Source organism: Phoenix dactylifera, chromosome 5, assembly GCF_051530095.1.
Source record: "Phoenix dactylifera cultivar Ajwa chromosome 5, Ajwa_hap1_PhDact_Kaust_v1.1, whole genome shotgun sequence".
Taxonomy (NCBI): Eukaryota; Viridiplantae; Streptophyta; class Magnoliopsida; order Arecales; family Arecaceae; genus Phoenix; species Phoenix dactylifera.
Genome location: NC_143194.1, coordinates 31,059,244 through 31,073,947, shown reverse-complemented (window position 1 = coordinate 31,073,947; position 14,704 = coordinate 31,059,244). Strand labels below are relative to the sequence as shown.

Here is a 14,704-nt window from a genome sequence, read left to right as displayed (position 1 = left end):
TTATTCATTGAAAAAATTTTAGATACTTATACAAAGTAATCCAAAAAATATACTTTTCGACTAGTCATTTTTGATAAAATTCGGAGTTGTTATACTACTATTTTAATTCGATCACAATCTAGATGGCCATACAAGATTACGTGGTCATTAACTTTCAGATGAACATCTACTTGGTAATATGAATTATTTAATCTTTGAATGTTAAAGTCCTCTTAGGCTAACAGAAGGTGGCATAATTTCAGAAGCATGTTGCATGCACGGGACCAGAGGAGAGCTTACATGGAATAAATGCTTAAAGGAGCACCAAACTGAAGATAATGAACACCAACTTAACCTTTAAAATAATTTACAGAGACATGTGACCAATTCACAGGGTTGTTGCTTTTGGTATACAGCTGCAGCAGATACTTCTTTTCACTTGCTGCATACTAGCTGGGATTTTAAACCCAAATATGCGTATGGAAAGTCACTTACAGAGCTACCAAAACATGGTGGAAGAAATGTATTGATAAGCTAGTGGGGCTCGTCGACAAACCAACAGAACAATACATAGAACTTCTGAGCACTGCCTCAAAACTAGGATCACCACTAGACATCCGTTTAGTCAAGATCCAAGAATGTTGATTATTCCTCCTAGCAATATCAAACTGAATGGCTTTTAAAATATATATATATATATATATATATATATATATATATATATATATAAGTCTGTCCACGAAGGAATTTCCTATCTGAAGATTAGAGAAGGCAATGGGAACATATAATAATATAGCATTGAATAGAGCAACAATAAAGCAACCGAGGGCCAACTCCCACATCATGTGAAGCTTCACACACAACAAATCAGGAGCAGCTCTTAACCCTACATGGCCTGAAATGCATGAGGACAGACAACAAAGCCCATCCTGAAAACAAACTGAAGCATGCAAACAGAGATCAAGCAGGACCAAAGGAAACTCCATCAATAAAATGGGCAACAGAACCAGATAAACCTTCAAAGTCCGCATAAAAACAAAACTCGCCATTTCAACATGACCATGAAGATTCTCTTTCATTAAACCTGAGTCCGTCAAAAACTCTATTATATAATGGAGAAACTACAACCACCAAAAAAAGGCATACAAGGAGCCTGAAAAACTAATCTGAACAAATTTCTGAGTCTCAGTCTATATAAGAGAGTTCTCTTAGCTAAAGCAGGTCCCACAAAAATTTCCCACCTGAAGGCATTTCATTTGTTTATCCAGCATATTTAGTACACATCATCATTCCTACCACGGGCTATGCCCCGTCTATCACCTTGGCCTGGACCTGCAAAAGAATTGCCGCCCCGCCGATAACCACGTCCACGATGCAGATCCAAATCATCAGTCAGCCCTTGACCCATATATGAGTCATCAAAGTGCCGATCATCGCAATCTAGGGCCATGTAAGATCTCTTCAGTGGCCTGTTTCCAATCGGCGAGCGGCTTCTCTCCATTGAATCATACCACCACCGACCACAGGGTGATGGAGGGCGTCGATCATATCCTCTTCTATTAGGAACAAATCCATCCCTCCCACGATCTCTACGATCCTGCTCATCGAGCACTGGCCAGTCAAATTTCCCTCTCCCCCTATAATCAAGTTCATAGTGGTAGTCGAATCTCTCCCTGTGCATGTGATCCGCAAACCTTCCCACGCGCCCTGTGGGTGGTGAGCCAAAACCAGAATCTCTGGGCCCATCCATACCCCAACCATGAGGTGGTGATCTATGTCTTCCCAAGTCTCTCCGCAGGCCACGATCCATAGGTGGACCAAAGATCCTTGGAGGAGATTCACAAGGGGAAGGAGAGTTAAAGTAGCCTCTCCGAGGACTGCGACCATGACCATGGAGTTGAGGTTCATAGCGGTACTTGTTGCAGTTGTTACAATAAGTTCGCCGTGCAAAATTCAGATTTCCACAACTGGAATGAAAAAATAATGATAATTGAGATGTGCAAATAACAGAGCAAAAAGAGAGAACCCAGGAGCATTTTTTTTTCAAAACCAAATAGACCCTGATTTTGAACAAGAAAAATCAATATAGCCAATAGATTAACGCTCTTCAATTCAATATCTGTTTGGTAGCAAATGAATGCATGGGTATATGGGAGAACTTACAAGGGGTTCTGGCAGATCCAGTCACCTTCTCTAGGAGAAAAATTCAGATCATTTCTATGAACATATTCTCCCTCAAAGGGTGGGAAACCTTGTCCAGATGCATTATAGTGTCTCCCAAATGGCCTGCCACCCCTTCCAGGTCCATAAGGTGGTGAAGCATCTCGAAACCTTTCACCTTGAAGTCCATGGCCAAAACGTGGTCCTAGCGGACCATCAAACTCCGGGTCATAATGACCATCATCCAGCCTTTGCCGGCGTGAAGGTGAAATGGAACCTGCATGCATAGCATATCCTGAAAACAAGAGCAGAAAGCTTAAAAAGTTAACTTACCAGCATAACAGGAACAAGAGAATTCTGTCAGAAGCCATCTGTTTCGTATACCAGTCACATGCCATCACGCAAACAACTTTAAAAGAGCACTACCAGCACTAAAAGCTCTCCTCCATGCAAGCAGGAAGCAGAAAGATGCATAACTAGCAATGACATCTTTGTTTGATATGCAAGAATCCAGCATATTGGGTATATAACCAAATAAAAGTGCAAGGTGCACGCTGAAACCAGTCAGTAATGCAAGAACCAAAACCATCTATTCTGTACCACATTATGCAGTTTAGACCTAAGTATCATCAGGAGCTATTGATGTTAAATTTCCCACAATCCTCACAATCACATTGGCTTTAGCATTCCATTGGTTTCATATATAGTATTGGTTTCATATATGGTAGAAAGGAAACGGTCCAGGTTCCCCAAAGAAACTCAATGCCAAACATCATAATCACAAAGCAATTTCTTGTTAGTTCATATGAATTCAAAATAACCCACCCGCTGCTGAGAGAATCAAGCTGGACTTCCCAATTAGAAGAATAATGCCGGAGGAAATCAGAGCGCATGTGCAAGAGTTCAATCTTCAATGACTGGAGAACACTGATAGTCTTTCCAAAGACTGCTTTATAGAGCCAACTATTCATTACCAACAATGACAAATACTAAAAAAATCCTTCTTCAAAACCTCCGACACCTAGAGACCATGCCTAGATGCACCTCAATTATCAAGTTCCTCCGTGCATGAATTAGATAGCATATCAGAACCATCAATGACGTCAATCCTCTACCAGGCTGCACCCACTTAACCAGAAGGACCAACCATCAGACATCAAGGGAAAAGAGACCACTCAGAAAACATTAAGGTTCTAAATTTGCAGATTCAAGTCAACTAATGACAGGGTTCCATTCAATTTTCTTGTATGCATCAAGGGAATCCTTAAAGATGAGCATCACTTTGACAACCAAGTTCTTTACCAAATTTATCCAGTGCCAGAATCTTTTGCTGAATTAGAGGCTATGAGATGCCTCCTTAAAATATGCCTCAGCAGAACTGAAACCAATTCCCCCATTCAGAGATTGAGTAATTTCAAAGTATCTTTTCAGTTTCCACTTTTCGTGATTCTACCTAATGTATCGACTCATTGCCTGTCTCATATCACAACTGATTGCTCACCCAAACCGTGAAACTGCCAGTGCCATCGACCCTTTTCCAAAGTCATTATTTGTTTCAAGTAGCAAAAATCCCAGACTTCACCTCTTGTTCCTTTCTCCAAACAATAGTACACACTCATTTACCATTCTTTTCTTGAAAAAAAAGCATAGAGGTCGGCTTCTTTATCCGGGGGGAATCCAACTATCTGTATCTTCAACAGATATTAACCGATAAAAGTTACTAAAATGCATGTTATTTCCTTTACCATATACCTGAAAAAGATCTTCTGACCTATAAAGGTGAGTGAAGGTGGAAAAGACTTTTGTAAGTTGGAAATAGTGAACAATGCACTTGATGCATCCAAATATTTGGACAAGAAATAGAAAACAAATCCCAAATAACCATCTTGACTGCCCCGAGAAGGTTTAACTTCCATGAGCACAACTGGTTTCTACTCAATAACATTCCAAGGATTTGCACTATAGAATCTGTCATGGTACTGTTACTTAAACAACAGAACTTACTTAAATGCCAGAAAAGGCAATTCACCTCCCCCCCAACCCCCCCAAATCTCTATCTCCCCCTCCCCCTCCACTTCACCAATTCATGAACCATGTTTCAGTGCTCAACCTAACTTCTTGTAAAAATGTCTTAAATAATGTGCCGATAGCATTATTTGCTTTGTACACGTACGCTGGCTATGGTCTATGTGAAATTTGGGTCCATGTACAGCTCCATCAACTAGACTGGAACACCACAGTGATGCCTTTTAGCACAAAATGGCAACAACATCAAGAACATTGTAATGTCAACCACAAACATCCATTAGCAGTCCTTTTTTCAGCAGGTACATCCATCCTCAAGCTCTATTTCATGACCCACCACATTTTCCAAAAAAGCATTTTCCAACACATTGACCAAACTAAAATCCTGCCTTCATTACCAATGATTTTGCAGCCCACTTGGAAACTGTTACAGCACAACAGCAAAATTTATTCTCAATTTGGCATATTTTGGAGCTTGTAGCGCTTGACATTATACTGAACATTCAAGTCAGTGCATAAATTAAACAAAAAGCATTCAGCACAAACATTAATATGAGATTACAGGTATATAACATGCTCATTGCAGACTAGTCATACACAAAATCTTAAAATCAAAAGACAGGGAAACTTGTTCCAAAACATATCTGTTCACAGATGAGAAAAAGGTCCTTCTTGCAAAAGGCTCTACTTATGAATCGTAGATGCATGATCAAGTGGCATATTCATAATAAGTCTGACTCTGACCACCATGCCATCAAATTGGAATAAGACCCTGCTCTGTTTATTTAATTATAAATTATATAAGAGCTTAGTAGCATGCCTCAGAAGTGATACAAACAAGATACTCAGCTTCTTCAAGAAGTAAAATAGCATGTGCATGGCAATATGCTCAAAATGCAAACTCATGCAAGCCACCAGGTAATGTGAATAAGATAATAAAAATAGAATAGCACTTACAGATGCTACTCTTAGAACCAATTTTTTTGAAGACAAGGAAGTACACTTGGCAAGCAACATATGAAATTCCAAGAAGGGCAAAGACATACAATAATGAAATGAATAAAGAAATGTTTGCAGAATAATTCATCAATCCCTCTTTCTAAGCATTCGCCATGTTCAATTTGTTAATTTTCTTCAACTAAACCGTTCTAGCTTCAATTTATGATAACAATTTCTTAAATGTAACATTCAGAACTCATACAAGTTTTATAGGCTATTTTCGACTAGTTTGTGATTATAGAGACTCAAACACATAAACGTAAGTCAAAATCTTATAAAGAAGATATTTAGTGACTAGACCAACAGAGGTATAAGACGAGCCAACATAAGGCCCAAGGAAGCAAAGCAAAGGGTCCAAGGGCTTGACTATGAATCAGGAATGGGAAGCAGCGAAAACTTCTAATATCTTACTACACCAACTTGAAATGACTGCTACTAGGACAACTTCTTGCTTACATCTACAACCAAAAGCTGACTGATAGCTGCACAAGGTGGCTTTGTGGGACAAGGAGTGAGAAACCAATGGACAGCTTTAATTAGTGACCGGATTCATAATGATGTTTTGAATCAAAAATGGATTTTGCTTCACTGCCCTAGGAGAAAGCCAGATCCTCCCTTCAGCAGATTTTTAACAAAGCTTCTTTACCTAATGACAAAAAGAAAAAAGTAGCTGTTCCTTCCCTTTGTTATAATGTATACTCAAATATTTAGAGAAAAATTCACACAAAATAGTAGGAAAGAGTTCAATAAACTACAGGGTTAAGCATGGCCTGAGTTCTAGGATTTATTTCGCTTGGTATGATTGACTAGGGACCTGTATATTTTTTAACTTCCTTTGATGACTTGCACAGATTTGGGATTGTATGTTTTAAAGTTTGTCTGCCCATTCATTGTCATAAAGGAAGGCTTATGTGACATTAGCCATTTGATTATTAGAAAAACTTAGGATAACTAAGAAACAGGTCTGTGAACAGTCTATGATCCATAAATTTGTTTTAGACAAAAAAATAAGTCCCCTATAACTTGGAATATTATGATTTTCCTAATCTATGTGGAACTACAGCTGTGTAAAAGTTTATTCTTGTACCCTATACAGTGCGACATGGTTTTATGGTTAATAGAATTTTAACTTGCTCATTTGATTCAAAGTGTTAGCTAACGGGTAGGGGTGGCAACTTAGTCCATCCCATCGGGTATCCGACCTAACCCGACCCTAATGAGGCAGGTTTAGCCTGACCTACGATGGATTCGAGATAGATACAGATAATAGTAAAACCTACTTTGAACACGATCTAGATATATATAACTCTTCACAAATACCCTCTCCAAGACAAAAAAAATTGATTTGTATGTAAAAAAAATGATTTGTGTAACTTTATTTGACCCAATCCGTCCAACCCGTCCTGTCTAACTCTATCTGCCCCGAGACCCTACCCACCCAACCTCGCCTCGAGGCAAGTACGGGGCGGGTATGGGCAATGACCTACCCAACCCATTGCCATCCCTATTAACAGGTATAAGCTGAAAGCCCACAGAACTGTTAGCTTACAATACCAAACTAATGCATTAAACCTTGCCCCAGCTACAAGGGGTTGGCTTCAAAAATCCTTATTCAATAGGTGTTCAAAGTTCGGGATACCTCTGATGTTAATTTCCAGTTTATCGATCAAGGCAAAATAAAATGGTTGGGTGAATTCATAAACAAGCCTAGCCTATTCAATTATGAGATAGAGAATATGGATAACAGTATGACTCATCAAAGTCTGAGAACACCTGATTGATCCTAAATCTAGCATCCCTTTCTAAGTAGCAGTGATATATTACTAGTCAAGACAACACTGGATGATAGCACAAATATTTACCATATCAGATATGCAACCAAGACTTGAAAGTCTAGGCAAATAGAGGAAAATGCAAGGTTTGATGTAAGGAACTGCAATTATAACTCATTCACACAATTAATAGACAATTAGCATAAACTGAAAGCAACCTAGAGTAGTTAAATTATCACACAATACACAATTACCAACCATCTAACAATTCAAGGTTCATTCATCTTCTTAATTAAAAAATAATTGGAGTTATGACTCTATCCATCTATAGATCTAACAAATAGAAATACACCATTTTAAAAACTAGTAAAGCAAAGTACTACATGCAATCCCGTGCATGAATGCAACTGTCTTAACTTCATATATCTTGCAGTTAATTTGAACAGAATTAGCAACAGAATAGCTGCAGATGTCATTGCCTTGCAGTGCAATATAGCCCAAAACATGTCTGCTTTTATTAGCAAGTTTGAATATAATGCGCTCACCATATCACTAGACACTAGATGACCTAAGCTAAATAGGAATGAGAAAGACATAAGATATATGATTGTTAAGATTATTTTGCCAAGAAAGTCCTACAATTTATGAAAGCAATCAACACAATAAACTACTAAAGATTGAAGGAATGATTTTTGATTTAATCTTTCATGGTATCCATTAACTAATTAGCATATGTTTGTTGCAGCAAGCAGACAAAACTAACGGCATTCACCACGTAACATGTTGTTACCAAATCTCTACATGCTTCAAGGAAACCAAAATTTGGATTCCAGAGTTACCCTTGAGAAGGGAACATTCTGAACAATCTCCTGAAAAGTTTTAGGAAAATAAGGCAACTGACAGAGAATGCTTTCAAATACATCTCTCTCCCAGTCGTCCACACATCATCATAATATTGTCAATCTCTTTCTTTGTCTTTCATACTTTTGTCTTTCCTACTTTCATTTCAAGTATCAACTTCATCATTTCACTTGTAACTATATAGCAATAATAAAAAATAAACAGCAGAACTAAAAAGGGATGTGATCAATTTAGAAGTAGCCAGTTGAAAAGACTATTATAAAAATTTCAGCTCTTCAGCCTGTTTTGTTCATTTGAAAGGGAGAGAAAGAGGAGGCAGATATTCTTGGTATCCATAGTTACGAAAATCATAGTACACTGGCCAATAGTGTATGACCAGAAACGCAGAGATACAGAAAGAAAAGAATAAATTTTTCAGTGCTTCTTTAAGATATCATTCAAGTTTAAGTTTAATATTATTCCAACGATATACAATCTAAATCCTCAAACCCTAATTTGCTGAGACCCTCAACTTGTAACCACTCAAAATTTCAGGGGGAAAAAGGACACTTGCGTCCACTTTTCTTTGCCATACATTACCTCTAAGCTTAAGTAAACCCAAAAGAAAATTTCTTCAAAATTCATTCTAACTCACGGAATCTGGGGTTTCAGGAGGATAAGAATAGATACGCACCTGAACCGAATCGTTGGTAACGGGGGTGAAAACCGGCAGGACTGCCGCGGCGGCGAAAATCTGCCAAAGAGCGGCGGCGGTGGAAAGGCGGCGGCGAGTCTGGGAAGCACAGGTTGCGCGGCGAGTCCCGGCGGCGAAGGTCCTGCGGCGAGTCGCGGGGGCGTGGATCAAACGGAGAGTCTAGGCGGCATAGGTTGCGCGGCGAATCCCGGCCGCGGAGGTCCCGCGGCGAGTCACGGCGGTCATTCGCGGCGTGGACCTCCGCGGGCTTCACGACGTCGCCCACTCCGCCTCTGTCCGGCGGGCGCAGTACCATGCTGCTAAGACCGCCTCCGCTACGAGTCGCCGGCGGCAGCGGCGAGATTTCCGGCAGCGGAACCGCCTCCTCACTTTCGCGAGGCCGCATCTCTCTCTCTCTCTCTCTCGATCAGACCACAGAATACGGATGTCGATATCCGTTATACGGGGCTGGATGGACGACAGATGTCATCTGACAGCGGAGAGATCTGAAGTCTTTAGCGGGCGCAGGTTTCAATTCGCTTTTTGATGGTTTTCGGATCCGCCGTTGGATGCGGAGCGATCTTTGTTTTGATGGATCAACGTGCGGAACGAGATTTTAGACGATCCCAAGAATCCAAGCGGTTTAAGAATTGACTCCTGTCGGCCAGGTCCGTCAACGCTCGCCGACAAAGTGACAGCTCGGCCTCTCCTCCTAAAATTACGAGCACTCGCATGATCGAATGAACCATATATGGATCCTGGTTCCGATGAGAACTAGCAGACGGTCATGACTTTTATTATAAAATATATTCGTGGGAACAAAAATGCTTGAAGAATATTTTACTGAAACAAGAGTATATGAGGTTTATATGTACTAAAAGAAGATGTATACTTGCAGTAGAATGCACTGATTCTTGTCTACCATGCAAGTCGAGGTTCTTAGATTACTTAGTATTATAACAGGTATAAGAAAATTACTTCCACAAATCAATCAATCATCGATCAAGAAAATAGTCAAAAATATTAGATTAATCGAGTTTTGGTTAACTAATTTATATATTATATTTGACTATTTGTCGCTCATATAAGAGGCCATGTACCAAAAGTTTTTCTTGTAATTAACTTCCTACAGAAAATTATTTGGACAAAGGGGAAGTTAATAATGCAAAGAACCGTCGACAACCACCATATGAGTTACTAGGACAAAAGGCAACTGCCAAAGAGAAACTATTGCTGGAAATGATTTCCTCTTTCAGGATAAAAAAGCAAGAGAAAGATCTTATGGCTCTCTATTTCGTATCCTTAGATACATAGTTTGGCTGTGTTTACACCAAATTGGCTGCATATCGTCGAACTATGATTTTTCTCTAGACCAGAGTTTCGATTTACTTTAGAGTGCATCTTAGTTTGGTGTCTCAGAAATACCGCTTGATCCCTTTCATTTTACCTTTTTCATGCTTTTGATGCCTTTTTCTTTTAATCACTCATCAATATGAGGTTCTCTTACCTGAGACCTAGTGAAAAGATTGTGTATTTCTGTTGATCCATATCAAGGTCAATTGGGAGAGGAATATTAAAATATTTTGTTTATTTCTCTTGCCGAGATGCATAGTTGTACGATTGCTTCCTTGCAACATAGGTATTACGGATTCAGATTATAGAATCAGCTTCTTCGTACATCGAGATAAGACTGCATGCATTTGACTTTCTCCAAACCCCACCGTATCAAAAGCCTTATGCACTGAGATACTCTTTATTGTCGGGATGCTGAGTAATTTAATTTATGATGCCAACTATGACTACACTTTAAGATATGATTTTGCATCTAAATGAGAAGAAAGTCAAGTATGACTATTTAATAAAAATTATTATACTTCAGCTACCAAAAGAATCAAATGATTTCAAATAAGGTGATTTTTCATGGCTAGATTATCTCAAATTATACAAAACTACTATTAAAAAATACAAGATTACTCAGGGTATAAGTTTTAAAAATATATAATCGATGCATATAAATATCGATCTTATGGATATATATCTTCTAATCTTATTCGAGGAGCATACTTATTCAAAACATGTGGTTGATTCACCTAAAATGCAACCATACAACCATCCAAATTCAAATTCTAAACTCAGGGTGCATAATCATTCAAAACTATGCTCAAGCTACCTAAAAATTGACTATATATATATATATGTGTGTGTGTCCTTTTATTCTAAATTTGAGAGTCATGGTTCTTCAAGACATATTGTTTGAGTTACTTAAAAATTGATCATATAGATATGTATCCACCAATCTTAATCATGAGAGGCAAAGTTATTTGAAAGATATGGTTGATATGACCGAGATTCAACCATACAAGAATGAACAATTTTTTGTCAAATTAAAAAATATTTAATATTCTTGAACAACACCTAGGAAAAATTGTTTATCAATTGATGGTAATACTCAAAATGTGTCCATTGGGTTTGATTGTGGAAAAAAAATCATCAACTAAGCATTGCCATTCGAGCAAAACCAAAAGAGATAAATTGATAAAATATGGCCAATCTACTAAGTTGAAAAAGGCTTACCGACCAAAATTCACTAAAAAAGCTAGTAGGTTAAGACCTAGAAAGGCCAATTGACCAAAAGCTAATCCACCAAGACCTAGAAAGGCCAATCTACCACTAAAAGCTAATCTACCAAGATCTATAAAGGCCAATCAACCAATAAAAGCTATAGATCAAGGTCTAGAAAAGTAATTCAACCAATAATGACTGATTAACCAGGGTCCATAAAAGCTGATCAACTAAGAGTGATTAATCATACAACGGCAAAGAAGGCCAACCAATCAAAATAATCAACTGATATAGGAATACTAATCGGCCAAAACAATTTTTTCATGATGACCCAAAAACGTAATAGCACGCATTGCGGCGATCAACCATATACAATCAATATTCATGCCATTTTTCATCTTCCTTGGTTATTAGGTGTTTATTCATTAAGAATTAAAGTATATGGTCAGTAACCATCATGTAAGCATTTGTTCACTAAATAAAAATATTGTTCTCTAATCTACCAGCACTATTGTCGATAAACATGGTTGATAGATATAAATGTAATCGATTGATCCTAGATATAGCTTATTGCTATGCTTGGCTTATTATACGTGATAGTTGATTGATCATATATAGATTTAGGTATATCCAACTCAATAAAAATATTATCTTCAGTCATCTTTACTGAGCCATGGGGCAATGTTTACATCCAAAAAGTAATTGATCATTGATCAACTATAGAAAATGGTTAAATATATTAGACCGATCAAGGTTTATTTAATTAATTTATGCATGACACTTGAGAAGACCATGTTTAACCACTTATATATCACTCATATAAAAGGTTATTTGCATAAAGAAAAAGTTAATTATACAAGGAGCCAACAACAATCACAATGGGAGTTACTAGCATAAGAAGCATCCACCCAATATAAGTTATTGTTATAAATAACTTTCTCTTCACGATAAAAGTTACCAAGAAAATATTATAGATTTCGTCTCTCACATCCTTATACAAGACTACAATGAATTTACCTTGATGTCTACACCTAATAGGCTATATCAATCTTATACCTTAGAAATATGATTCTTTTTTACAATACAGGGTTAATCTTTACTGGACTGCCTTTAGTTTTGGTGGATCAAGGATGCTGAAAATCAGAGTAAATGATGGTCAAGTGTTCTCCATCTTTCTAATCTCATTTCCCTCATTGGTATCCACTTTATTTTATCTTGTCTTTCTCCATTATACATATATATTAGATATATTAGTATTACATGAATTTAGATAATTAAAGGTTGATTCAATTCCTTTTGTTTTATCTTGTTCATGTTTTGGTGTAATTTTTTACTTTTAATTAATCCATAACGCCAAGTTCTCTTACTTGAGGCATGAAAAGAACTTGGGTATTGCCTTGATCAACCCAAATCAAGACCAATAAAGAGAGGAATATCAAAAATATGAAAATAATGTTTAAGTTATGCTCTCTTCACCTCCCCTCTTCCCCAACACAAATGGAACAGACATATGTACTCATTTGTAGATGCCTTATATTTTTCAAGTATGTTAGAGTCTCAAACTACATTGCATTTCATGGTTTGATAGTGCAATATACGACCATGCATCTTCTCCTGCTATGTGTTATTGGGCATTGATCCATATTAGTATTTATTCTAAGTAGTTTTGTGAGGATCCGTGCGAGCGTGTATTTATTTCCATACCGATTATTCGCTGAGAAGATTTTGTGTACTTATACAGAACTAAGAAACTCAAAAAATACCTTTGGCTAGAATTTTTTAGGTAAAGTTCCGGATTGTTACAAATGGTATCAGAACGAACTCGGCCCATAGCTTATGTGAACTAGGAGACACTGTAACACGAGTTCATAGAAGACGACCACAGGCTGATCGTGGTACTTGTGATTAGATTTGAACTCTTAATCTGACGAGGATGTCAAGGGTTGAAAGAAGAGAGTATTTAAGGATCCATATGGGCGTGTATTTAGTCTCATATCGGTTATTTGCCGAGAAGATTTTGAGTACTTATACATGACTAAGAAACCTAAAAAATATCTTCTTGCTAGCATTTTTTGGATAAAGTTCTGGATTGTTACAGTATTATCATGATAAAACACTATAACAATCTTCACCTTACATTGAGTGTGAGAATTGTTTATCGATTCATTCTTGATGCACAGTACATGCCTAGCTTGACCTGCAAGCTATTACTAAAAGATCATCTTCACTCTCGACTTAGATTGGAGAGGGTTTGTCTTCCGATCACAATGTTTATGATTTGGGCACAACAATCATGATTGAATAGAACCCACCGACCTACTTCTCTCATGCATTGCCATGGATCCTATGCCCCCAAATCAAAAATGGCTGCGATTGGGAGCCAAACTCTCTCTAACCCAAGTCAAGTTTGGAGACGTCCCCAATTCAAGAAAATGCATGTCTATCAACTTACACATTAAAAGCACATGACATCTCTTAGCAATGCCACTGTACCTTTTTTTGGCACTAATGCACATCAAAAGTAGATATTGTACCATACAAATGTGACATGCCAACTACCCTTTTAAGCCTTGCACCGATCCCAGTTAAGCGTTCATTGTCCTAAACACAAGCCAGGTGATGCCAAGATAATGACATCCATAGGCTAAAGTAGAAGTGTTTTTCTCCAATTCATTTCCATTCTCTGTCATTAATTCATAGAGGGTGTTATAAGAAACCGACAAGTAACCGGTTCACATTCATTCACATCCAAGGCCTCTCTTCGGCACCCCCATTGCAAAGAGCTACGTCTCCAAGCCTCTGACCGTGATGTGGACAAGGAATTGCTCTTGGTACCGGTGGCAATATCAAGGGAGATTGGGTGGAGGGGAAACATAGCGATTGCTGTGAAATAGATTGAAGGATTATGGCACTTTGATGTATAATTTATCTACCGAAAGACTCCATTCATAAATCCCAGGCTCCATCCGTGTCATAACTCCAGCGTTACATAATTATACATGCATCCGCAATGAAAACGTTCCTAAGTAATTTGGAAAGCACAAGCTTCACCAACGCTCGTACCCAAAATTGTTTTCAACGTGAAATGAGTAAGTACGTAAGAAAATTCGCATATAGTTAGTCAGCAGTTTAGGCCTGCCACAAACCATAAATTGGATTTTGTTTCTTTAATTTCAAAACTATCTATAATTTTTTTGATTTGTTATGCGCCTAGTTATAATCATGAAGGATCCCATGAAATTATATCTATCAAAGCAGAAATTTGCATGCCTAGATGAGCATCACCCCTTAATCCGGAATATTTAAGTTATGGTGAGAAGTGATGTTGAGTTTCAGGCTAGGCATGTTTATAGAGAGGCTAATGGAGCTGTAGACTAACTACTCTGAAGATATTTTGTGGGTAAAAAAAAGTTATCTAGCATACTTCATGGTATACTATTTTTTAATATTTTTGGAGGTATCTATCTGGTGCAGAAAAGAGAAAAAAAAGAGAGAGAAAAGAAGAAAAAGAAAAAAAGAGGGCCACCTGCAGAGATTTACACGGTTTCTTAAACAGTTCTCCGAATTTGGTGAAAAAGCATGTCGCCGATTTTTTATTTTTAATATAAAAGTTTGTCCTTTTTTTAAGTCGTCATTCTCACTAAACACGACGGTGCTCCTTAAACGGTGCAAC

The 14,704-nt window shown here is 37.8% G+C and overlaps 1 protein-coding gene across 2 annotated transcripts; it reads right to left on the bottom strand.

Moving 5' to 3' along the window:
* Positions 1–1,027: 1,027 nt before the first annotated feature.
* LOC103702598 (uncharacterized) lies at positions 1,028–8,945 on the bottom strand. Of its 2 annotated transcripts, none has more exons than XM_017841679.5 (3): positions 8,470–8,945; positions 2,143–2,416; positions 1,028–1,946 (listed from the first exon to the last, which is right to left on the bottom strand). In XM_017841679.5, the coding sequence occupies exons 1-3, from the start codon at positions 8,873–8,875 to the stop codon at positions 1,253–1,255; spliced, it is 1,374 nt and encodes a 457-aa protein (XP_017697168.4). In that variant the 5' UTR covers positions 8,876–8,945; the 3' UTR covers positions 1,028–1,252. The 2 variants fall into 2 exon arrangements, with proteins under 2 accessions (XP_017697168.4, XP_008783311.4); XM_008785089.6 differs by having other exon boundaries at positions 2,143–2,434; positions 8,470–8,941.
* Positions 8,946–14,704: the final 5,759 nt, after the last annotated feature.

Excerpts from the sequence above, each read along its gene's own strand:
- LOC103702598 (XM_008785089.6), bottom strand. The coding sequence starts at position 8,875 with ATGCGGCCTCGCGAAAGTGAGGAGGCGGTTCCGCTGCCGGAAATCTCG. Across the intron at positions 2,435-8,469 it reads TTACCAACGATTCGGTTCAG|GATATGCTATGCATGCAGGT; the intron begins GTGCGTATCTAT and ends TCTTGTTTTCAG. Across the intron at positions 1,947-2,142 it reads TGGATCTGCCAGAACCCCTT|TTGTGGAAATCTGAATTTTG; the intron begins GTAAGTTCTCCC and ends TTTTCATTCCAG.